The sequence below is a fragment of the Ziziphus jujuba genome, chromosome 10 (assembly GCF_031755915.1).
Source record: "Ziziphus jujuba cultivar Dongzao chromosome 10, ASM3175591v1".
NCBI classification, from domain to species: domain Eukaryota; kingdom Viridiplantae; phylum Streptophyta; class Magnoliopsida; order Rosales; family Rhamnaceae; genus Ziziphus; species Ziziphus jujuba.
In genome coordinates this window covers 7442074-7467784 of record NC_083388.1, presented here as the reverse complement: position 1 = coordinate 7467784, position 25711 = coordinate 7442074, and the positions used below count along the sequence as shown (strand labels likewise).

Below are 25711 nucleotides of genomic sequence, written 5' to 3'. Positions count from 1 at the left end.
GCTTCTCATATTCATTCACCAAAAAAATAAACAATAAAAAAAATTGCTGCTCATATTTACTATTGGGCATAAGACCATTACTGAGGCAACAAGATTAAAGGAAAAGTAACCAAAATATATATATATATATATCCATGTTTTGGTTTTGATAATTTCCATTGCCAAAAGAAAATCTCTCTCCCCAATGTAATATTGCAAGCGGAAAAAAAAAAAAAAAAAAAAAAAAGAGTATAAAGTGGATAGATTTAATTTCAAACTAATAAACAGTATAATTAATGTCAAACTAATAAATATTTTTAGGCGGGTTTAGATAAATATAAAAATAAACAAATTTGATTTAGTTAATTACCTGACCGATAAGAATCTGAAGCGCACCTTCAACAAGCAATTTCTTTCCTCCCCACTTTTTTTTTCTTTTTCTTTTTCCCCCGTATCCACAGTAAAAACAGCAACTATTATAGCAAGAGGACTTATTCCCAGAGAGCAAGAATAGATGTACCAACATTTGTAAATAATTCCAAGCTATCTGATTCACAAAAAAATTATATATATATATAAAAAAAAAAGAACTTCAAAGCTAGTTGTAATAATTTTTCAGTCAATATTATTAAAAAATATGAATAAATGAATCTTTATTAAATAAGTAAAATTTAATATAAGTCAATATAATAATAACAACGTATCATTTTACCACATTAATTGAACAAGAAGTTAGTACACCTTTTATTTATCCATGGCATTATTATTATAGTTAACTTCAAAAGGGTAATTTTTTTCTTTTATCACAAGTATTAAATGATGAATTTTTAAATCTAGGTAGATGATTCAGCTTATATTTTCCCCAAACCTTAAGGGTGATAAAAGTATATGCAATTTTCCAATAGATTTGGAGCCTCATTCTAATTAAACATTTGGTACCATTTACAAAGATATAGATTAGTACTAAGTAAATTAATTGACCAAAAAAATAAGTGAACAAGAGTATTTTATTAATTTCTTAGTCAACAAAACTTATTGATTAGTTTTTAGTTTTCTTAATGAATATATTATTTTTTTAAGTTTTCTTAATGAATATATTATTTTTTTTAAGTCCCAAGAATCTAAACAAAGTATATGAACCTTTCGTCCTTTTTATTAAATTAGATAGAAGAGGGAAAAAGATAACGGAAAAAATAAAACTTTTATTTGATTTGAAAGGTTTTGAGCTGTATCAAAAGGAGACTATTCTTTGTGCCCTTCGGGACCTAGGACGTGGAAAACTTTTGTCCCTGGTAACATGGGGGAGGTCTCATGAATCATGAAAAACTTATGATTGCTAGGCCAAGAAAAAAGGGGGAAAAAAAATCATAAACTAATAAAAGAAAAAGAAAAAAAAAAAGTAGTTCTTTGGACCAATGCCATCTCCTTGAACCAATTATGAAAAAATCCAATCCATTTAAAAATTAAAATTTTTCCCGCATCAGCTTTTTCTTACAAATTGAAATTCTCATACTAATCTTATTAATTTAAATGTTTTTTATATATATAAAAAAAAAATACCCTTCAATTTGCCTCTTCTTCTCTCTTTCTCACAAGAGTTTTGATTTCTATGTGAATTTTCTTTTGTATCTAGATTTGCATGGAAAGAAATCAAGTTGTAAGAGTTAAAAAATTAATAATAAAAAAAATTAAAAAAATCCAGAAAATCGTGATGCCCATTGGTAACACCAACGTCTGATCAAAGAAGATGGCCAAAATTAATTGAACAAGCCATGCAACAATATTCAGCAAAATATCCTCCTTCCACATTTATCTCACTCTCACTGCATTGTCACATCAATCCCTGAGAAGAACATACAAACTTTTACATTAACACAAAATTCAAAATTTTAACTTTTTTTTGCTGAAAAAATTCAAAATTTAATCAGGCAAGTAATTTAATATATTGACATATATGCAACTGAAACATTCTCCAAAGACACAAAATGCTGCTCATAGTCATTCACAAAAAGAGTAAAAAAAAAATTTGCAACTCATATTTGCTATTGGGCATAAAATCATTATTGAGGCAACAAGATTAAAGGAAATGTACCCCCAAAAAAATAAAAATCCATGTTTTGGGTTTGATAATTTCTATTGCTAAAAAAATCCTCTCTCCCCAATTTAATATTGAAAGGAAAAAAAAAAAAAAAAAGAGTATGAAGTGGATAGATTTATTTTATTAAGTAATTTCAAACATGATATTTTGATCTCTCATGGGATGGTAAAAGTTTATCCAAATTAGATTAACATTGTACACCTAGTATCATCACCAATCCCAAATTTGATGATAAACTAGCTCTAAGAAATTAGATTTAAGAACTATGCTAAATTTATTGGGAACACATCTCATAAACAGGCATGTATAAATTTTTGGCTGGGCCGACGAATGCCACAATATCTGACTCCAATGCTATATTGGTGGGTGATGAATGGTCTGGCCCAATTCGTTAATTTTCATAGTTTACGGGGTGTATACCGTTAGCCAATCTATTGCATAGGGTTAACCCAAATCCAAGAGGAAACAAAGGGTCATATGATTTTCCATTTGCAACATCCATTGGAAGTTGGGAAACCCTTTTAAACCATGTCATTGGTAATTTTCCATGGAAATCATGATCTCCAAAGATAAGGTCAGCAATTCCTCCGCCTTCAGTACCAGGCAACCAAGCAGCAACTAGACCATCTATCTTATCCAACAACCATGCCTCTAAAACTAGAGGTCTTCCACTTATAATAATCACCAATGTGGGAATTCTTTCAGCCACCAAGTTTATGATTTCTGTTCCATTGAAGGGGATTAGAAGCTCTTTATTATCACCAAAAGATTCTGCATATGGCTCTTCACCAACAGCCACAACAGCATAGGATATATCTTGTCTCGATAGGGTGCCTATCGATGGAGATTCCTCGTAAATTACTTCTGTTTCTTTTCCTACCGCTTCCTTTATAGCGTCTAGGATTGTAGTACCTAAAGAAAATGTTAAATTTAAACTTTGATTAGTGAAAGTATTAGTACACTAATGTTATTAGAATATGTTGATGGATATAAGTGACACAATTAAAAAAAAAAAAAAAAAAAAAGATCATAAAAACAAGCTAATTAACACTATCAAAGGGAATATAAAATTTTAATGCTTAATTTGATTTTAATTAACATGTAAATTGCATATATATATATATATATATATAATATACCTTGTGTAATCCTGCCACTGCGTCCTTGCCATTTACTTGTCCATCCTCCACATTGAAATCCAAGATTATCAGCATGTGAACCAGCAATAAGAATTCTCTTAGCTTTTTTATCTAATGGGAGAAATGTAGGCTTATTTGGATTCTTTCCATTCTTTAACAGAACCAAAGACTTCCGAACTGCTTCGCGTGCTAGCTCTCTATGCCGCTAAATCACACAACCAAAACCATCAAAATTTGTATCTCGCCAAGTTTTGTTTGTCTGTATCTTTTTTTTTTTTTTAATTAATGAATAATTAAATAAAGAAGGGTTAAGACTAATTTAAAACAAATATTCCAAATTGTATTATAATGAGTTTATTTATTGAAATTATAAAATAAAAGTAAAAGTCCAAATTTTGAGGAGTAGAAGTTAAGGTTATTTGATGTTAGGTTTGACTCAAGATTTGGGTCTAAATGTAAAGTTCTTAAATTGTAAAATTTACCTTGCAGCCAACTTCATCTAGTAATTTTCTGTTACTGAAAGGAAAGTCGAAAAGACGAGCAGCAAATTTCACTCTCAGGATGCGTTCAACAGCGTCATCTATCCTGCTCATTGGTATTTCCCCACATTTCACCAAAGATAATAAATGCTTTATAAATTCTTCATAGTTGTAAGGCACCATCACCTGTATATATATATATATATATATATAATGTCTTCGATTAGGCATATAAATAAAGGCCTAAGAATGAATTAACACAAAATTAATATATATATATATATATATATATATGGTTGAAGAAATAGGAGATCTACCATGTCAATTCCTGCATTAATGGCCAACTCAATGCATTTACGGTAGTTTTGGCCACGAGCATCACTAAGCCGTTCAATGGCTTTCCAATCAGAAACTAGTAAACCCTGCAGTGGCATGTACTTTTATAAGACAGCTACACAGTAAAGTGTTGCAATAACAACAAGAAATTGAGAAATAGGAAGAATATTACTTCATTCAAGATAGACTATCACATTTCAAAGCAAAAACGAAAAAAGATACAAAAATGGTAATGCACATCTCAAACCATAAACACAAAAAGATACAAAATATTAATTACTATATAAAGTCGGTTGATTGGGATAAAATTGTTTCTGCAGGGGTGGTTTAATGACAATATTCACACTTCTTTATATATATATGTTCTTTGGTTTGTGTAACCCTAATGATCAAAAGAAAAAAAAAAAAAAAATGTATCCCTTAGGAACCATACATGCACCTTTTGATGCATATGCTTCAACCCAAGTTGTGAAAAAAACAAAAAAAGTCAACATGTATGTCCTAATAACAATTTTTTATGAATTTATATGCTTTGAGTTTACGTTGCATAACATTATAGATTATTCAGTTTACATTATATTTAATAATTAAAAATTATACGGATGATATAGCATAACGATTATATATAATACTTTTATCAAATAATAATTAATTGGAAGAAAAATAAATTTTTATTTATTTATTATATCATTGGAGTGTGTGGATTCAAATTTAACATCATTTCTAATAAAATAATAATTTTGCCCATTAGGCTATCCAAAAGAATAAAGAATGCAAATAAAAAAAGTCGTAAAGCTAAGTACCTTAAAACCAAGGTTATCTTTGAGAATTTCAGTCAAGAGATAACGGTGAGCATGCAGCTTGTCTCCTTTCCAGCTAGAATAGGATGCCATAATAATGGAAACTCCCTTTGAAATGCAGTCGATAAAGGGCAACATATGAATCCTCTTTAGTTCACTTTCCTCTATTTCAGTATTTCCCTCATTTACACCCTCCTTAGTCCCTCCATCTCCCACAAAATGCTTGGCACATGAAATAATATTGTCTCTGTAAACATTTAATTGACAAAATTTCAGTATAAAATATATTAATTGCAGCTAGTTTGGAATACAAGTCTAATTTACACCCAAGTTAAAAAGAAAGGTTATATCATTGATCCCATGTTGGAAATAAAGCAAAATTTGTTAAAACTTTTAGCCACCAAATTAAGGTTCATTTTCCATTACCACTTATCATATATAGAATTGATAATAAAAATTTTCATTGCAAAATTTTCAGTTACAGCAACAAAATTGATAAAATCTATTGTTTTCGCCAACAATAAATTGAATTCAAATTCCACCGCCTTCAATGTAAAAGAAAAGTAAAGGGGGAAAAAAACTAAAAAAAGAAAGATGCATTTGGAAATGATTCCAAATAAGTTTATGTATCAAATTTTGATTTGTACTTGAAAATGATATTTAACTACTCATTGTCATAATTATTAGGAAAATATATAGAAATTGTCAAATTTAATTCTCAACAATCCATTTCAATATATAATTTAGAACAGAAAGTACAATATATAGCATAAGTTTCACTATATTGTTAATCTTTACCTTCCCTCAAGAAAAGGGTAGCCCTGTGGGTGTCCTTCGGGTGGCTGCCCTTGTAAGCCTGTAACAGTGGAGGTCATTTTTCTAACGATTTCAGTGTTTTCATTATAACTCTCGTAACATCTTCCCCATCTGGGATCTTTGCACACCTGCCATAACCAATATTAATTTAATTAATTTTTTTATTTTTTTAACATATTAACCTCATCTAACTCAGATTAACGAGATCAAGTAATTACCAATAGAAATGGATTTACCATTCTCCAACAAAAGTTGTACATGATGGTTTTACCAAAAAAAAGAAACAAAGGTTATATATGATGAGAAACATGAAAGTAGTATAACGAAGGCCAGAACATATATTTACAACCAAAACAAAAACAAAAATGGCCAACTAGAAGCAAAAAAATAATAATAAAAAAAAATATAATAATAAATTAATGAACAGAAGATTTTTTGCAGATTTTTAAATGTGGTGTTTTGAACTAACAATTTAATATAGGTATAAAATCTTGACATATATATAAGTTTTACGTCAAATTTACGAGTTAATATATATATATATATATATTATCAAAAACGATAATACGTATCATATTACATTATGGTACTTTTTACGTTAATTATGATTTTTAGTTTTGAGTGATTATTCATGAGGATGTCCGCATTCCAATTATGAAAAATAGAAATTGTGGCACTTTTTATTTATTATGCTTTTGGGTGCTAATTAAGACTTTTAATACCATAGAACTTAATATAATTATGTGACAAATTAAAATTTTTAAATATTTAAATGAAAGTTTTCAATTTACATATTATTATTTATTATCGTTAGTGGTGCTATGCATATGTTGTCGGTGTGCTAAAGACTAAAAAGAAATTTAAATTTTATGACCACTACAATATTAGACCATCACCAAAATTAAAAACAATTTTTAATTCGTCCAAAAAATAAAATACAATATTTCATCTAATAATTTAACACATAACTAATCATACATCATAGATAATTATTTTCATCATTAGTGAAAAAAATACTAGTAATCTTTTTAAATATAAGACAAAGTAATATGCATAAAATTGATTATGTAGACACTAACATACAGAGACACATGGACCAAAATTCCAGTGAATGCCACTCGCTCTAACTTCAATAGCTGTTGCTCTACCAATCCTTTGAGCTAAATCTGGATCTCTATAACACCTCCAAACCAAAAGAAACAACAATTGTAACTACACTGAAGATTCAATATGAATTAATTTTTTATTAAATATTCTTAAATATAAAATTTTAGACCGTGTGTATAGTTTAAAATATACTATATATAAAAGAAAATAAAAAAGAAAGGAAAAAAAAAAGTTTTTACATTGACGGTATAGAAATTTAAATTTAGAATTATTATCCAAATAAGGGCTGTGCCACTAAAATGTATCCATATAAACAAAACAAAAAGAAACTAACATAATACATTTCCTCAAAAGTAAATTATAAATATTTATTGAAATATTTTGTAAAAATATACTGTATAAAATATTAAAAACTAGGAGTTTGCTATGTGACCAAACAAGTAATGAATTCGTAATTAAGTGAAAAGCAAGGACTAAATTTGTCTAGTCTACATGGATAAGTTCACCATTTAAAATTATAAGAGTTTACCAATATTTCATTTTTTTTATTTAAAAAAAAAAAAACGTTGAAAGCATCTACGAAAATGATATGATACAGTCATATGTTTTTATTTTATTAATTAAAAATTAAATATAATTTAAATAAGTAAAAAATTTTAAAAAATAAAATAGAATTAATTATTAACAAATAGCATAACAACACTTATCATTCAATAAAATAAACCTATTGACAAATTAATTGGTAACTCTATCATTACTATATATAAAGAAAAAAAGAAAACAAACCTGGTGGCACCAAGACCGATGTTATGGGGGAATATAGTGGCACCATAAACGCTACCGTTTCCATGAACAGTTCAATCATCCAGAGGTATCCCAAGTCGTGAGTCGAGGGCCCACTTCTGGAACATGTCCACCATGTCAGCCCAATCATTCGATAAAGGTTTCTCAAATTGGGGCCCATTACCGCAAGCACTTAGTATACTGCCTGTATGATGGAACGATGTCCTACCATTTTTATTCCCTCACACTAACTGCTAAATTGCTAATAATAATAATAAATAAATATGTGAAGTTGTCCAAAATAAATAAATATGTGGACAAAAAGGATCCGAGTCCTTTTCTTTTTATTTTTTTTCTAAAAAAAAAAAAAATCGATTTCAGATCAATTAAAAACGGCTGAATTTCAAATGGAATTCGAATTAGCAGCACAAATGGAATCAACCTGATAGTTTTAAAGTAAAAAATTATTATCAAGATTTTAGAATTCGTTTAATTAGATTGAATCTATCTCTAAAAAAAACAAAAATTAAAAAGCCAATAAACCAATTACTCAATTTAAAATGATCATATTGATCATGATAATTAAGAAAGGAAATGAAAACATATAACTTTAACATACCAATGCCCAAGTTTTTAATGGCATGAGAGGTTGCAACACGGCGTTCAATTTGGGTCATCTGTCCAACCTTCTCTTCCAAAGTCATTCGAGAAAGAAGGTCCTTGACTCGAGCTTCAATGGGTTCTTTTGAGTTCTTGTACAGGCAGTTCTTCATGTCTACCACTTTTTCTCCCATTATCTTAACCTGCAATTGCAAAACCACAAATGCACACAGCTCTTGTAGACGATTGCATATGTAATTGGAATTTGAAAATTCATCCGAAACCCAACCACACATATATAAACAAGGATAGCTGGCATGGATAAGAACTCCTATTGACTATCGACCAAGACAGTCAAAGTTTTCGCTTTTATCTGTTAGACAGTACCGGTCTATTATCTTAACGTACAGGTCCAATCAATAATAAAAGGTGAATATGATATGCCATTTTCTACTTCTAGATATATGTAAACTTAATTGGGAAGTCATCTATGAATAAATGAAAATTTGTATTTATATATGTTAATCTACTAACATATTGAAAGTAGAGCAACTTTTATTGTCTAGGCTCTTCCTCATGTCACTCTCCAGGTTAAATTTTTAAAAAAGATTTAATAATGTCAGTCACTCTGGTGGCGACGTGATCATAATCCAACAGGCGTCAAATTTTTGACTGGATATCTGAAATGTTAAGTTTGTTATTCATAATTGATTATTAGTGATAGTTTTTAAATTTAATTGAAAATCTAATTCTATATTTTTTTCTCTTCAATTTATCACAAAAAAAAAAACAAAAAAAAACAAAAGCAAAAATGTTTTCGGTTTTTGTAATTTAAGAAGGGGAAAAAAAAAAAAAGTAAAAAAGCCAGTTGGATTAGTCGTTTCGTGCAATTAGCGGTCAACTTTTATAAGATAATTGAAGGGCCCAACTTCAAAAGCAGCTTGGAATAACTTTTGAATAAATCTTTTCGACGTGTTCTTACAAATTCAAACAGCGTCTTTGAGTGGATTTATTACAGGAGCTCAAACCGTTTAGTAGAAGGAATTTCAAAAGCAGGGGCAGAGACAGAAAATGGGGCAAGATATATTACATATATATATATATATATATATATATGGAGGGCAGTGCTACAGTATGGTCCGTTATGGATATGGATCGCACTTATTCTATATATATATATATATATATATATAAAGATACTGTTTTTTTTTAAAAAAAAAAATCTTATATATATATATATATACATAAGGATATCTTTTTTTAAAAAAAATAAAAAGTTTACTGAATAAAATTATCTTAATTCATATAAACAATTATATATAAACATATAATGTAAAATATTTATATTTTTTATATGTTAAATTAAATAGTATAATATATGAAGAGCAAACAAAAAGGTGTTATCACCGAGAAAGAAAAAAAAAATGTTAATTGAACTTCAAAAAAAAAAAAAAAATGCTGGTCTTTCCTTCCTCTTTTTTTTATTTAATAAAAAACTTAAATGTCAAATTACGTATTATTGCTAAATGTATTATTTTCTAAATGATCAATATTATGATATATATTTTTTTTGAGAGATCAATATCATTTTTTTTTTTTTGACAAAATTGAAAGATTAATATCATGATTTCAAAGAGTATAAAATTCTTCTAGATATTGTCAAGTAACCAACAAAATCATATATTGAAAACCAGAAGCATAAAACGATAAAAACATAAATATTCCCAATTTAATAAATAGTTATGATATAAACGTAGATTACTATCAAAATTTACATTAAAGATTTTAAATTATCTAAATCAAAAAATAATTAACTTATAATTATATTATCTTAGCAGCAAATTTCAGTCTCATCATCCATTCAACAGCATCATCTGTCCGGCTCATTGGTATTTCCCCAAATTTCACGAAAGATAATAAATTCTTTATAAATTCTTCATACTCGCAAGGCACCATCACCAGTGTATATATCTATAATGTCTGCGATTAGGCATATAAAGGAAGGCCCAAGAATGAAATAACACAAAATTATAAATATATATATATATATATATATATGGTTGAAGAAAGTAGGAGATCTACCATCTCAATTCCTGCATTAATGGCCAATTCGATACTTTTACGATAGTTTTGGCCACAGAGGATCGCTAAGCCGATCGATTGCTTTCCAATCAGAAGCTAGTAAACCCTGCAGTGCCATGTATTTTTATAAGACTGCTACACTGTAAAGTGTTGCAATAACAACAACAAATTAAGAAATAGGAAGAAAATTACTTCATTCAAGATAGACAGAGCAAAAACGAAAAAAAGATACAAAAATGATCATGCACATTTCAGAGCATAAACACAAAAAGATACAAAATAATAATTACTGTATAAAATCGGTTGATTGGGATAAAATTTGTTTTAGCAGGGACAATTTAATAACAATAACAATATTCACACTTCTTCATGAATATACTAACTTTTGCTTTTATATCAATATACTAATATATTGAAAGTAGAGCAACTTTATTGTCTAGGCTCTTCCTTCCATGTCCCTGCTCATATTCGATTTAAAAAAAAAAAATTAAATGTCTTCACACGATGCGATCACAACCCAATAGGTTAAAATTTTCGCTGAGCATCGGAAAAGGTTATATTTGTTATTAATAATGATTGATAACTTTTAAATTTCTTATTACCAAAAAAAAAAAAAAAGAGAAAAAAGAAAACAGCAAAAGCAAAAATGTTTTCGTTTTTTCTAAAATAAGAAGATAAAAAAAAAAATTTTAAAAATAACCACAGTAGGGTTATTCGTTTGGCGCGAGCTGGGATCAACTTTTTATAAAATAATTGGACCCAACTTCAAAAGGAGCGTGGAATAATTTTTGAATAAATCTTTTTTACGTGTTGTTACATATTCAATGCACATTTCTTCTTTTGTTTTATGTGAATTATGCATTTGATTTGCAAAAGCATGTGCAGGGTGGAGCCAGAATCCTGATTTTTAGGAGCCCGGGCCCACGTTTAAAAAAAAAAAAAATCACCACAAATGTACAACATTTAATAATAGTAAAAAGAAAAATACATATTTTTATTTTGTACTGTTAGAAAGTACATATAATTTTTTTATAATATTCTAACTCCATCACATATCAATTCATTAACCCAAACAAAAACAATAAAAAACAAAACAAAAGATAAATCAAAATAATATCTTTCATTCCTTTAAATTTTTAAAATCACCTAAAATTGAATCAATCTTTTTTTTTTTTTTTTGGTGAAAACATGTTATTCTATTCTAAATAAAAATGCAGAAAAATTTTCAAACAAATGTAGAAATTATTGATTTTCTATGTGGTTATTGATTTCCTTGTGTGGATGGAATGAAATTGAAAACAAAAAAATAAATAAATAAATAAAAAGATTAAAAATTGGGCCAATTCGTACCAAAAACAAGGAGAAGGAAAATTTTGTTTTTTATTTATTGTCTTTGTATGGTAGATTATACAGTATAAATATGATGAAAAATATATTACTTATCTAGATTTAAATGAAGATATAATTATAAACTCTATAATACTATATTTTCTAAAAATTAAATCATTAGGGTAAAAAATAAAAAATAAAAATCCTAATTTGATTTGGAGGCCATAACGAAAAATAAAATTATTTATAAAGGGGCAGACTAACATAAAAACCCAAAAAAAAAAAAAATATATATATATATAATATAAAAACATAAATAAATAAATAAAAATTTTGGGTAATCGCCCCCCACATGCCTGAACACGTGTGACAGATCATTTATAGAGAGTGATTGTGTATTAGAGAAAGTTAATAAGACGTGTTTAATTCCTTTGTACAGAACCCCCCCACAAATAAATATTTAAAAAATCAAGTTCAAAGCCTGCTATGATGGCCGTGGATGCCCAATTTCTAATGGGCCTACAATCGGAGAAATCTTTTTTTTTTTTTTTTTGATAAATTGGAAAATGAGTATTTTATTGCCTTATTTTGAATTTAGATGTGCGATTATCATCTATGTTCATTATCAATTAGGTTGTTCTTAACAAAACTATTAGGTAAGCAATTTAATCTATCATAAATAATTTATTTAAAAATAGTAAATAAATGTTTATAACAAATAAAAAATAGAGATAAATAACATGAATAAAGAGTATAATAATCTTCTATTATTTATTTTTAAAAATGTTATGTATTGTGAAAAATATATGATTGTTAAAATAAAGAATCTTTTGGGAACGATTTTTAGACCCCAAGCGACTGTTATTACCATCCTTATTGATGGTTTTTAAATTTATCTATTTTTAATCAAAAATAGATTTTCACAAATCAATTTATTAGAAATGAAAATCAAACAATCTTTTTCAACTATGGTTAGTTTCAAACTTCAAACTTCAAAGGTTCAAACTAATGAACTGTTAATCCTAGGGTAGTAAATGATGAATTTTCAATTCTAGGAGGCTGATTGTGTTTTCGCCAGTCAGGAAGATGAAATTTTCCTTTGAAATTTTGCAATTTTTCAATAGATATGGAGCCCCTTAAAAATGAAAATTTTTGTATTATTTGGATATATATATGGATTAATGAATAAGAGTGTTTTAATTTCTTAGTGACCAAAACATATTAAAGGTACGTTTAATTGAAAAACGGCTATTTCTTAGAAACAAAGATTTGTAATTCTTAAAAAAAAAAAAAAAAAAGAATAGAATAGTAATTCCAAAGTTCAAATTATGGCTTGGGTTGTAAGTAAGCAGTCCAAAAAAATAAATAAATAAATTGGCCCACTATTTGTATGGTGCCCTTGGGACAACCATGATTAAAAAAATATATATATATATTTTGATAGTTTATTCTAGTGCTTTGGAATAATCCATGGTAATAAGCCACTGTTTTCTTATAAAATAATCGGAATTTGAATATTTCTGTTCACGATATTAAAAAGAAAAAATAAAAAAATTCACATTTCTTTTTCTCGGGTTCAATGAACGCCCTAATAATTCATCCCGTCAATTTACCAAGGAAGAGTCGGCCTGGCCCAATAAAGAGCATATGTTCGAACAAGTTGACTCATTCCAATTCACTTTTACTGTTGTTACCAAAAACAAAAAAAAAAAAAAAAAAAAAAATCCACCTTTACTGTAGGCAGTGGCATACCGTCAACTATATCTCAAGATATGTCTTAATATAATATTTGTTCTTTAATCTTAATTATCGATTTCTTTTTCATACGTTAAGATACTATGGTTCTGCATATAGGTTCAATCCAAAAAAGAAAAAAAAAAAGAAAAAAAAATTGTAAGTTTTAGAAATATGGTACAGATTTGTTGAAGTTTATAGAGTGATGGAATGACTATTTTTTTAGGTTTGCAAAATGAAATACCTTATAATATTTAAAATCAACTAATGAACTTCTACCCATCTAGTAATGTTCATCTTTATCCTTGTTACAAATTCATACTAATTAAGAGACTCATCCGAAATACATAAGCCCGTTATTCTACTGGATACCATAAATATATATATATATATATATATATATATATATATATATATTTTAAATTTTGGCAAATACAGATAACAAATTTATTTACTAAATTTTTGACATCCAATAATACTGGAGTTTATAATAATTGATAAATTAATAATGCTCTAAAGTAAATCTGATGAAATAATGCAAGATGTTAGTTACCAAAAATTTAATAATAAATTTGGTGAGCCTGATGTGCTATAGTTTGTATTTTTGAAGCATAAAAGATTAATAAAATATTTATCAAATAATATAATTCTATTTAATTGATTATTTATTATTTTTTTTTTTGTTCATTTAAGAATTGTATATGAATATGCCAATTAACTTAGTAAATGTTTTTAATAAACATTTTGATGCTAGCGTTATAGTTAACAAAAACATTGAAATAACAACTTGAAAAACATAATAATAAAATATAAAAAAGGTTGTGTCTTACAAGACATTCCAATGACCCAAAAAAAAAAAAAAAACTATAATAATGTCTATTTAAAGGAGAGGTCTTTAATCAAAAAATGCATATAATTAAATAAAAACAAATTAAAAAAAAAAAAAGAAGAAAAAGTAATTATTTGAACTAAATCATAAATTTTCCTTTTCCTCCGGATTGGATTGTGCTCTCTGTATCTCTCCCTTTGCATCCTGAGGCACAACATCTTCACTGTACTTCTTCCAGAACCAATGCTTCCTCCAAGCTCTTTCTTCCATTTCATCGATTGGGATTCCTTTTGTTTCAGGCAAAAACCAAGCAGCAAAGCAGCACATGATGAGGAGCAAAGCAGAGAAGAAGAAGAAAATCCCGGACTTCATGTGGCACAGCATGGTCAAGAACAATTGTGCAATGATGAATGTGAACAACATGTTCGTGCTGACGGCGAAGAAGTAACCGGAATTCCTGATCGGAAGTGGGAACATTTCACTGGCAATCAACCATCCCAATGGACCCCATGACCATGCAAAACCGGTCACGAAAACGCACACCAAAACCACCACCACCTTGGCAAGCGTGTCTGGCATTTCGTTTGTGGAATGCAAGGATTTTGCAAGAATTATCCCCATCGCAAGCTAACACAAGAATAATAACAACAACAATAAAAACAAAATTGCAATGGTTAATTTCGGACTAATAAACATCGTAATAAAAATAAAAAAATAAATAAATAATGAATTTTATATTTGATTAATTACCTGGCCCAAAAGCATCTGAATTGCACCTTCAACAAGCAATTTTTTTCTTCCCCACTTATCCACAGTAACAATAGCAACCGTTGTAGCGAACACATTGACCAAACCGGTAACAACAGAGGACAAAAGAGAAGCATCGCTGCCGAATCCCATGGTCTGGAACAGCACCGGGGCGTAAAACATGATGATGTTGATGCCGGTGAGCTGCTGGAGCATGTGAAGGAGGACGGCGCAGTAAAGCTTTGGCCGGTTATGCCTCTTCATGAGGTTGCCGAACGAGTTCTTGACCTGTTTGGCCTGCTCCGTGGCTTCCAATATCTCTTCGAACTCTCTTTCCACGTCTTTCACTCCCCTGATCTTCCTGAGAGTCTCAATTGCTTTGTCTTTGTGGCCTCTCTCGATCAGGCTTGTCGGGGTTTCCACGATGATTATCGATCCGATCATGAGAAGTAGTGCGGGAACAGCTGCTCCTCCTAGTGAGATCCTCCATCCGTACGGCACCAGACGGGAGGTCCCGTAGTTGATTAGATTTGCCAGCAGGATTCCGATGGTGATCAGCATCTGAAATAACACATTGAGTGCTCCTCTGTACCTTGCCGGTGAAATTTCTGATATGAACAGTGGAACGGCCTGCATAATATATCACACATTTTTTACTGATTCTCCTAACAACAGTACTCACCCCCAATTCATTCATCCCGTAATATATGTAAAATAAACAGATAATTAATTAGTATAAAGTAGTAATAAAATGCATTATTTTCAAATTATATATCAAACTGTATGTCGACAAAAAAATAAAAAAATTATATATCAAACAAATTTAGGAAAAACAAATCAACTAAACAACAAATTATGATATAAAAAAGAAAAAAAACAAATTATGAAATTTGTCGGGAATTATATTTTTTCTTATGTAAAGATTTAGTCAATGTATATACAATTTTAAAACATGTGCGTACAATTTTAAAACCCTATATAAGAATATTTGATAGTACGTACACTATTCTAAATTAATTAATTAATTAATCGCGAAACTAACGAGAGCAAAACATTATTCGTTTATAACAATAAAGATTGAATTCTATATCTATAAAATAATTTATTACCTGGTTACCAAATCCAACTCCAGCACCAAGGAGAAGCCTTCCAGCAATCAACGTGGCAAGGTTCTTTGCAGCAGCGTTCAAACAAGCTCCAATCAAAAAGAAAAGAGAAGCTAGCCGCATAGTCCATCTTCTTCCTATTTTCTTGCATGCAAAGGAAGCAAAGAACGAAGCCACAATGGCTGCTAGGTAAAGCGACGACGTAAATAGCTGCAAATACGGGTTGTCGTATTTGCAGTAATTGTTTTCTTTCACTTCGTGCTTTTTATGATACACAGTTGGGAAAAACTTTAGCAGAAAATCATCCATGGATGTCACTCCTCCTGTAAATTAACAAAATCAAAATAAAAAATAAATGAATAAAATTATCTACATTATTAAATCACAACCCACAACGTAACAATTCGGTACAACTGTTCTCAAAAGATGAATGGCAATTGGGTTATATATTTTAACATACATAAATCAAAATTTTGATCCTGCATTTTTTTTTTTAAAATATATATTATACGTAAATCGAATCAGAATTTTAATCATTTAATTTCTTTCTTTTTGTTTTAAAAAAAAAAAAGGGTTCTATATGTATAAAGTTAAAAAATCAAAAAACATACCAGATATTCCAATATCATAGCCAAACATGAAACCTCCACATGCTGCAATTAGACTGCAAATTATAACCTGTGTAGTAAGTTTGCCGGCGAATTCAACACCAGCGCCGGTTTCGATATTCATTACTCCTCCAGGCATTGTTTCAGATTACAGTTTCAATCAATAAACTTTAACTGATTGATTGATGATCGGAAACTGGAAAAGGTAAAGGCAAAAAACTGAAACTAACTCTGGAGGTTTAGAACCTTGAATATTGCTTTAGGAAAATCTGAGTCTCTCTACGGTATGTATATTTATAAAAGAAAAGAGTATTTGAAGCATTAGGATTAGGCAGTTTAGATAATTCAGACCTCTTCAGCTTATAGACTTCGTTTAGAATTTGTAATTCCTTTTTCAATAATATCTTCGTTTTTATCCTGAAATCTCTCTCGGTTTGCTATTAATATTTGGTTAGGATTGAATCTTTGTTTATTTTTTTATTTATTTTATTATCTTTGGGAACACATCTTTTATCTTGTTAGATTTTGATCCGTAGAGACCTGATATCACGTTCCACTTCCTATACTATAGCAAAGGGCCGGCTATATATCAAAATTGTAGGAAATTTGGTTTTATCAAATTTCTATGCTAATCCTTTTCCTTTTTTTTTTTTTTGTTTGCTTTTATTTTTGGGGGAACATATATATGAACTTTTTATTTTTGAAAATTTCGATAATTATTTTAGATAAATTAATCAATTGCAACAAGTATGATAGGCCTAGGAAACTATATATGTTAGAGAACTTTGGATTCTTTAAACAATTTTAACTAGGAAATTAATAAACTAACTATGAATATGTATAATAAGCCTAGGAAAAACTATATCATAGACAACTTTGGATTCCGTAAACAATTTTATATATTACTTAAATGTAAAGATCACACCTAATAGTGTTCAAAATATATATAAATTAGGCACGCCTACAAGTTTTACCCAAAAAAAAAGTGTTCATTTTATCTGTCAAGGGGAGCATTTTAAGTCCAATACAGTTTCTAAAAGTTTTAGGGGACATCAATGAGATTATTTTAAATCAAACCTTCGCACTATGGTTTTACGGTATTGTTATTTTTCATCACTTGTGATGTGGCGATGGAGTGAGTATAACAAACAATTAATAAGTTTCGTTTTAAAATCCTTTCGGTTTTAAAAAATTATCTGGAAAAATTAACCCACATATTAGTCAATTAAATTTACATGTTATCTTGTAGGTCCATCTGTGATCAATATCACTCATTATATAGCATTTTTCATATTTTTCAACCAGAGCAACATTATAGTACCAAATTTAATTTGTATACCCAATTTAAATTGTATACCAAATTATCTATCAAATATAACAGGTTATATGTTATTATTTAAATAGTTGAGAAATTAATGTAAAAAAGATATGGATATTGAGTAAGTAAAACTCAATATTAGGAAATAAATTCGCACCATTGATGTGTCACATTATGACACGTTATTTGTATTTTTACATGTTATCTTGCATGGTTGACTTGTGATCATCACTCTATGGCATGAGTTTATATCCTATATTTAGTCAAATACATGTAATCCACATTATATATGGTATTTATATGTAATCGGGCAAGTAATATATCCGGTGGGTTATTATTATTTTTTTTTAGCCGGCATGCCCATACTGCTATAGGTAAGTTATTTATCCGATGTAGTAAGTTATATGATATTATTTTAATGGTTGAAAAATTAATATAAAAAAATATATGGATAATTGAATATTTTAATGTTTAAATAATTAAATCCTTTAATAAGTAACATTCAATAGTAGGTACAGTTGACTCATTTAATAAATTACATCAATTTATACTTGGAAGACCATGGGTTGAAGATGTGGTTGAGGGGAAATTATTGTAATTATAAAAAGAAAAAAAAAGAAAAAAAGAAAGAGTAAGACTCAATAAAAAAGTAACAAAATAATTTCACATCATTGGTGTGTCCCCATTATGTGCATTTTTCTTTTTTGTTTTTGGTTTTTCATTTTGTTTCATTTCGGTTTTTCTTTTTTTCTTGTTTGCTTTTCTTCTTTCTTTTTATTTTTTATTTATTTATTTATTTATTTTTAAGGACATATGGAATAAAACATGCAAATTTGAATGAATGAAAAGAAATGGACTTTTGCGAAACGCCTACGTCCCCTTTCTAGAAATGTTTTGCTTTCAAATGCCTAAAAGAGGAAATACCAAATGGGGTTTGTTCCATCCGATGTTTTTTCACATGATAATAAAAGAGTATATAAAATTGTTTTAATTAATATGCATACAATGGGGCATAGCTTTCTTTTAACAACAACAAGGAGCTATTATAATAGATATGGAATTAATATTTTTGGTACACAAAAAAAGGCATAAAATTAATATAAATAAATATTTAAATTATAAGTGTAATTATATAAATAGATTTGGTCTAGAAAACATTTTCAGGTCTAGCGTTCAATCCTCTACCTAGGTGAAAATCTCCCTTTCCTTAATTTGTAATTATAAAAAAGATAATAATATGATCCTTTAAATTACAAAACTAATTAAAAAGTAAGTAAAGCCATTACTTCCTCGCAAAAGTTTCGTTATTTAAATTCTCATCTTCAAGAATTTTTTTTTTTTAGTACAAAAAAATGATTTTTTTTTTAAAAAAAGAAAGGGTAAAAAAAAAAAAAAAAAACATTTTTCTCATCGAGGATGCTTCAGTGGCTGAATATACACACTACTTTTTTAGAACTTTGATAGATCATGAACTAATATATAAAGAAGTATTTTAGAGTTAAAAACAACAAATTATCCAAAATAAGATCTTGAATTTGAAACCAAATACTGTTTTTTTAAAAATGATGGTCAAACAATGAGCTATACTAATCTGCCAGTAGTCCGATGATGAACTATATAAAAAAATGAGTGAAAATTGACATAATTAAGAATTAAAATTTCAAGTTAGAGCGCTGTTGCTACATATCCATAAGTTATTAAGGAGCTATTAATACAATTAAATTCCCAAGAAAGGGGGAAAAAAATGTATGTGTATATGGCATTATATAAACTATGAGACATAATGGTAGTGCCAACATTTTGAAGTCCCTTTCAAAATCTACATAGTCCTACTACAGCAGTTGCAGGAACTCCCTACTGTACTTTTCCGCAGCTGATCATTTTTTGATGGTGGTCAACGTACCTAAAATGTTTGACCTTATTCCACTGTATTACCATTACCACCTAAACCACCATCTTTCATGGCTTCCAAATTGACTTTTGCATCATCCGGTTGACTTCCACTTTCTTCATCAGACTTCAACTTCTCCTTGTCATCAGAGATCTTGCTAATAGTTTCTGTTTGGAAATCCTGTTTGATTTCACAAGGTATGCAGTTTCAAATATGTGAGTGTTTTTCCTTGTTGTTTTGGAATTGAAAATATTTCTTTCACGTTCTCAGAATGCAATAAATATAAATATTGAAATAAGTCATATTAATTAATTTCAAGCAGTTCAAAACACCTACCAGCCCCACTATAGTGGGCTTGCATCACTATAGAAAATTATATTATATAAATAATAATTAATGCGTAAATTACTAATTGAAGAATTCATACCCCACTACATTGTGATAGGATGCATATATCAAAATATAAGTACATGTGGTAAGGAATGAATCTGTAAGTTAATATCTTGCGGATATTCACATTTTAGAATTATATATAATATATATATATTTTTTGGAAAACATGATTTCATAAAAGCATTTAAGTGAAATAACTATAGAAAATATAGTATTGATAGCACCAACTAGATTGGAAATATTACTTCTAATATTCCTGATGCATCCTCAATCGGTGTTTTATGAGTTTCCAGATCTTCTTTTGACAATTCTGCAACTGCTTCAGGATTTAGCAGTGTTGCTAAATCTCCATCAGTGGCTTTATTATCGGACTCTGGTTCCTCTGTGCCTACCTTGTCATCAATCAACGGTTTGCTTGTACTTCCTATGATGTTAAATTCATCTGTGAAATTCTCTGGAGGATTGGATGGTTCCTGTTCAATATGAGATACAACCATAAAGTTTTAAGTCTTGCACTATTACTTTTAATATTTTCTTTGCCAAGACAATCGAAAAATATAAAAATTAAATAAACTGATGCTAGAAAATGTATCACTATCTGATTATCAACCTGCAATTTTTTTCTTTTTCACCAAAATTATTAGTATCCAAAAGGAGATTGATGAATCCATACAAAGTGCATTTAGATTGTGAGGATTGTCATACTTACATTGTCAAGCGACAGTTCCTCTGATGAACTACTTCTCACCATGGCTTCCGTATCAGATTGTGGAACATCTATCTGTACCATTTCATTCAAACTCGCTGAGGACATTTCGCCCACGGCGATATGTTTTGTTAGTACAGATGTTGGAGATGACGATGGACTTGAATTAACTGGGACTACATCAACCGGTGGCACTTGCTCCACAACTGATGAAATGGGATCATCAGAACTCTGGTTTGCGTGTAAGTCTTCACTTTCTACGAAATTTTGCTCATCTTTACTGTCTTCACTTGAAAGCAAGTTTTCTTTGGCTGCAATTGGACTTGACGTGCCCGTCAATCCACCCTCTTGTTCAGCTAGCTTTTCACTATCTCTTATAAGTCTTGAATTCTCATTGTCCTCTTTTGGTTGTACAGACTCCATGGGTTGATGATGAGCTGGATTTTCAGATTTGAAATCATTATCAATATTAGATTGTAACTCTGTCCCCTTGGATGGCCTTGGAAGATCCTCTACATTCTCTTGCTTAATCAGAACCTGAGCTTCAGCCTCAATTGTCTTTGACATATCCTTGATGCCATCTTCTTGTTCGATTAGCTCTTCCCCATCTCCTTGTATAAGCTTCAAATTCATTGTGCTTTCGTCTGGTTCTACCGTCTCCTTGGATTGATCTTTATCGGGAATTTGAGAAATTTTCAAATTCATTGTGCCTTCGTCTGGTTCTACCGTCTCCTTGGATTGATCTTTATCAGGAATTTGAGAAATTTTCTCATTGTGCAAGTCAGATTCTAACCTCACCTCCTCAACTGGCTTTGGTAGCTCCCTAGCTATCTCTTGTTGGTCCAACATTGGTGGCTTTTTACTATCTTCTATAGTATTCGAATTCTCATTGTCCTCGTTCGATAGTACAGATTCCATGGTCTGATGATCAGCAGGATTATCAGAACTGACCTCAACATGCTTGTTAGATTCTAAAGTTGTCTCCTCGGTCGGTTTTGGGAGCTCTCTTAAATTGTCTTGTTGAATCAATGTTTGTGGATTTTCACTGTCTCCTATAAGATCTAAATTCTCGTTGTCCATGAGTTGATGATCAGCAAAGCTTTCGGAATTGCCCATGTCTTCTAACTTTGTCTCCTCAGCTGGTTTTGGCTGCTCCCCTAATATCTCCTCCTGTGTTAGCACTCGAGCTTCACTTTCTATGTCTCCATATTCTTTTCTGTCTTCCTTGACATAGACGGTATCAATTACTGAAGCTCTCTCGTCGTAGATGATATTACTCTTCTCTTCTGTAGACTCACCAGGATGATTCAGTGATTCCTGTTTAAGATTAAAAGCTTCAAAAATTAGGATCCACATTTCTAGAAGACATCAACTTATTTAATCTATGTAATAATATTCAAGAAAAGATAACTTTGATTGAATTTTTCAAGCGCCTATAAATTTTGTTTGACAATTTTTCAACTATCTTTCTCTGTAGCAGCATTAAAATTACTGACCTCTGTTTTTTCAGAGAGAAGAACTTCATCAGCAAGATGAGGCTCCAATTTATCTGTCTGCTGCATTGAACTTTCTGAAGTTTCAGATAATAATGCATCTGAAGGAGGAGAATTCTTTATGTCTCTAACCTGTTCCATTCCTTTTCTGTTATCATCAAACGTCTTATGATCATCTGAAAGGCATTTCTCAGTCTCCCCAAAATTGGTCAAGGAATCTGTATCGGTGGGCGAATTATTTTCGTTACCTGCTGGAGGTGAACCACAATCCGACACCTCCACTTGCATGTCAGAAGCTATGGAATATGTAGCAGTATGACAAGGTCTCATTGCATAAATCAAACGTTCCTCCATTTTGCTCTTGTTGTTTGCAGTGGGGCTAGAATCATAAAAGGGATCCCTGGAGGTTATGCTTCTAGGAACTGAGAGACCAAGGGAATTATGTGCAGCATATCCAAGTGTTGGTTTTGGAATTCCAGCTCTAGTTGGGTTGAAGATATTTGGAGTTATTTCGGATGATGATGATGATGATGATGAAGAAGTTGGCGATGATGAGGGTGAGGGTGATTCATCATTGCCATCTTCAATTACTTGTGGTTCTATATGAGCTTCACTTCTGGCAAACATTGGTTCCGTGGGATTAGCACTTTTCGTCATGGCCTTATCTTTGATATCAACCATGTCAGTTCTATGTTCTGCATTCTCTTCATCTTTGGATGCCGCTTTGTCTATTAGCTGAGTTGGAAAGTTTGATCCTTTTTCAATAACATCAGGAGTGTTATTAATATGAGGATTGCTGTGATATGGTTTCGACATGAAATGTTCAATTAGTTGATCATGATTTTCCTTATCTGCAATAGCAGAAGAAGGAATATTATTTGGATTAGATGAGGAAATTTAAAAAAAAAAAATAGAAAAAAAAATCATATGTAACAAAGATTTACAGGAGGGGAAAATCATTTGGTTTACCTGGCTGCATTCTGAATCTGGAGTAACCCAATCCATCCAATGCTCTCCTGTCTGTACCAATGAAGGAATTGAACTTGAAGTCATTTCTATCTTGCTTGTACTCTAACGGGAAAGAAGGACCTAAACTGAAGCTCTCATGCCTGCAGAATAGCATTTCCTTCTGATGAGCTTCAGTAAATTCTTGTTGGAAACTGTCTGCCATGAGATTTGGCTTTTCTTCATGTGGATCATAAGGAAGATCAAATGGGTTTTGTGTTGGTAACAAAACAGAAGGAGCTGAACCAGGAATATGTAAGCCTTCAGTCTCATTAGAATTGTTTGGAGCATTGAGATGGTCATTTTTAGCAATTAAAATTGGAGCAACATGACCTAAACCACCACCATGCATGCTACTTAGAGCTTTCTCAACCTGAAGTTTGAAGATTTTTCTTGCTCTCCTTTTAGCAATTAGACTTTCTAGCCTCTTGTTCCTTTCAATCTCAGAAAGTCCAAGATCCATTAGATTCTTCTCATCATCTGCTGTCCATTCCATAGCATGATTCCCATCCTCTTGTGTCTCTTCTTCATCATCGTCGTCAACTTCTTCAACCTCTAACTCAGAATATGTGGCTGGAAGTTTTGTATCAACTTGAACATTATCAGCAGCCAATGCATTGGAAGCAGATTTCTCTCCATGTTCCAAAGAGCTCTTTTTCTCCCCATCGTCTACTTTTTGGTCTCTGTCAATTGAAGCAGAATTGCCTATCAAATTATCATTAGCCGTTGCTGAGGGAAACATGTCTTTTTCTTCCTTACCAGCAGCTTGAGCATCCAACGGTCTGTTCTTGTCTTTAAAGTTTCTTCTCCTACTCTTTTGAGTTTGAAAGGAAGGGTTTTCGATATTTCTATGAACAACATGATCTTCTTTAACAGACACAGAGTTTGTATTTGATATTCTACCATTTCTTTTCTCAGATTCTTTGGCATCTTGGACAATAGTAGGATGTCCAGAACTCCAAAAGAATTTAACAAGAATGGCAGTGAAGACAAGAAATGGAAAGCAATAAACCACAACATTGAAAAATATATACACAATGAAGGAGAGTAAAAGAATGCTTGAAACAAAAGGATGCTTTTCCAAACATCTGTGGCTAGCATTCATGAAAAAGTGAAGAAATCTCCATAGACAAACCAGTATTTTCTCTGCATCAACACCCATGCCTTAAATCAATTATCTAGAGGGATTAGGAAATACAAAAAATGGGATTTTACTTTTTTACAATCCACTAGAGCCTATAAGAAAATCAATCCCGTACTATAGCAGGCTCTAAGCTAATAATTGGGACTGAAATGAAAAGAAATTACTACCAACCAACATTCGGGAAAATAGATAGAAATCAAAATTTGGTGATACTAGCAGGAGAATGAAGGTTGGCTAACTACAAATTTTGATAGAAAAAATTACAAAGAAACATGAGAGAAGAAGAAGAGGAAGATAAGGGTAATCAGCTTAACCTACATTACAAACCATGAATATTGTTCATAGCAACTTTGGATTTTTTGGATTTATTTTTGTGTTTCCATATTTAGAATCGGTTGATAAAATGGGATGAGTGAGATCCTTAATTATAGGGCATTTACCTTCAATTTCTGTCCCAATATTCACGGGGCAATAAGGACAGAATAGAAAACAGGTATAGTGGTATATAACCTAGTGATGGCTGTTATTGAGTTTTAATTTCCATAATCCCAATACCCATTTGGCATTCCCCAACTTTTACTGCATTTGCATTAGGGACCAAAAATAAAACATCAAAACTCCAAGATTAACTAAGTGTCACGTATCACAAAGTTTTTTTTTTTATTTTTTTTTATTTTGGGGGGGACATGGTCACACATCACAAAGTTAAACAAATTAAATAATAAGTCCTTGCAAAATAAATTAATTGATTAAATAACTAATACGTAATAAAATTATATTACATATACTAATTTTTTTGTTTGGTTTTAAAAATATATATGATTCTTTTTTTTTACCTTTATTTACAACACCTAATTTATTTATTTATTTTTACTTACATCAAATTGGGAAGGAAAATTTTTTATCTCTGAATCTAATAGATATTCTAGAGATCATGGCCATCTTAATTGTCCGAAAAAAGGACGAATACTATAAAATCTGATTTTTTTTTTCAAAATATAAAAATTAAATTTTTTTTGAATAATTTATCTAAATTACAATTTATTTAAATTTTTTTTTTATTATTTGAATTTGTATTCTCGCGAATACAAATAAAAATATTCAACCACTAAAACTAATCAATTTTTATCAATTTTTATCATAAAAATTAAGTTTTTACATTCAAGTTTTGGTTCATGTATATTCCGAC

At 30.1% G+C, this 25711-nt stretch overlaps 3 protein-coding genes across 3 annotated transcripts; all 3 read right to left on the bottom strand.

The window, feature by feature from the left end:
* Window positions 1-2178: 2178 nt before the first annotated feature.
* Window positions 2179-8460, bottom strand: LOC107410766 (uncharacterized). The gene is given in 9 exon segments (XM_048469318.2): window positions 2179-2989; window positions 3217-3421; window positions 3699-3881; window positions 4013-4117; window positions 4835-5078; window positions 5630-5775; window positions 6731-6830; window positions 7541-7742; window positions 8157-8460. Coding segments are annotated over 9 exon segments (1983 nt in total). The 5' UTR covers window positions 8434-8460; the 3' UTR covers window positions 2179-2468.
* A 5671-nt stretch (window positions 8461-14131) lies between these two features.
* Window positions 14132-16900, bottom strand: LOC107410765 (sugar transport protein 8). Its single transcript, XM_016018236.4, has 4 exons — window positions 16576-16900; window positions 15968-16287; window positions 14862-15488; window positions 14132-14738 (listed from the first exon to the last, which is right to left on the bottom strand). The coding sequence occupies exons 1-4, from the start codon at window positions 16709-16711 to the stop codon at window positions 14256-14258; spliced, it is 1566 nt and encodes a 521-aa protein (XP_015873722.1). The 5' UTR covers window positions 16712-16900; the 3' UTR covers window positions 14132-14255.
* A 2599-nt stretch (window positions 16901-19499) lies between these two features.
* Window positions 19500-24848, bottom strand: LOC112490616 (uncharacterized). Its single transcript, XM_048467792.2, has 5 exons — window positions 23343-24848; window positions 22377-23224; window positions 20884-22197; window positions 20420-20647; window positions 19500-19961 (listed from the first exon to the last, which is right to left on the bottom strand). Exons 1-5 carry the CDS (start codon window positions 24538-24540, stop codon window positions 19809-19811), a joined length of 3741 nt encoding a protein of 1246 aa, XP_048323749.2. The 5' UTR covers window positions 24541-24848; the 3' UTR covers window positions 19500-19808.
* Between the last annotated feature and the right edge of the window lie 863 nt (window positions 24849-25711).

Bases quoted from the DNA above. Each gene is read 5' to 3' on its own strand.
- LOC107410765 (XM_016018236.4), bottom strand. From the start codon at position 16,711: ATGCCTGGAGGAGTAATGAATATCGAAACCGGCGCTGGTGTTGAATTC. The intron at 15,489-15,967 runs GTAATAAATTAT...TATATTATGCAG, and splicing joins GAGTTGGATTTGGTAACCAG to GCCGTTCCACTGTTCATATC. The intron at 14,739-14,861 runs GTAATTAATCAA...TTCTTGTGTTAG, and splicing joins TTCAGATGCTTTTGGGCCAG to CTTGCGATGGGGATAATTCT.
- LOC112490616 (XM_048467792.2), bottom strand. From the start codon at position 24,540: ATGGGTGTTGATGCAGAGAAAATACTGGTTTGTCTATGGAGATTTCTT. The intron at 23,225-23,342 runs GTAAACCAAATG...CTGCTATTGCAG, and splicing joins CAGATTCAGAATGCAGCCAG to ATAAGGAAAATCATGATCAA. The intron at 20,648-20,883 runs GTAAGTATGACA...CATATTGAACAG, and splicing joins AGGAACTGTCGCTTGACAAT to GAACCATCCAATCCTCCAGA.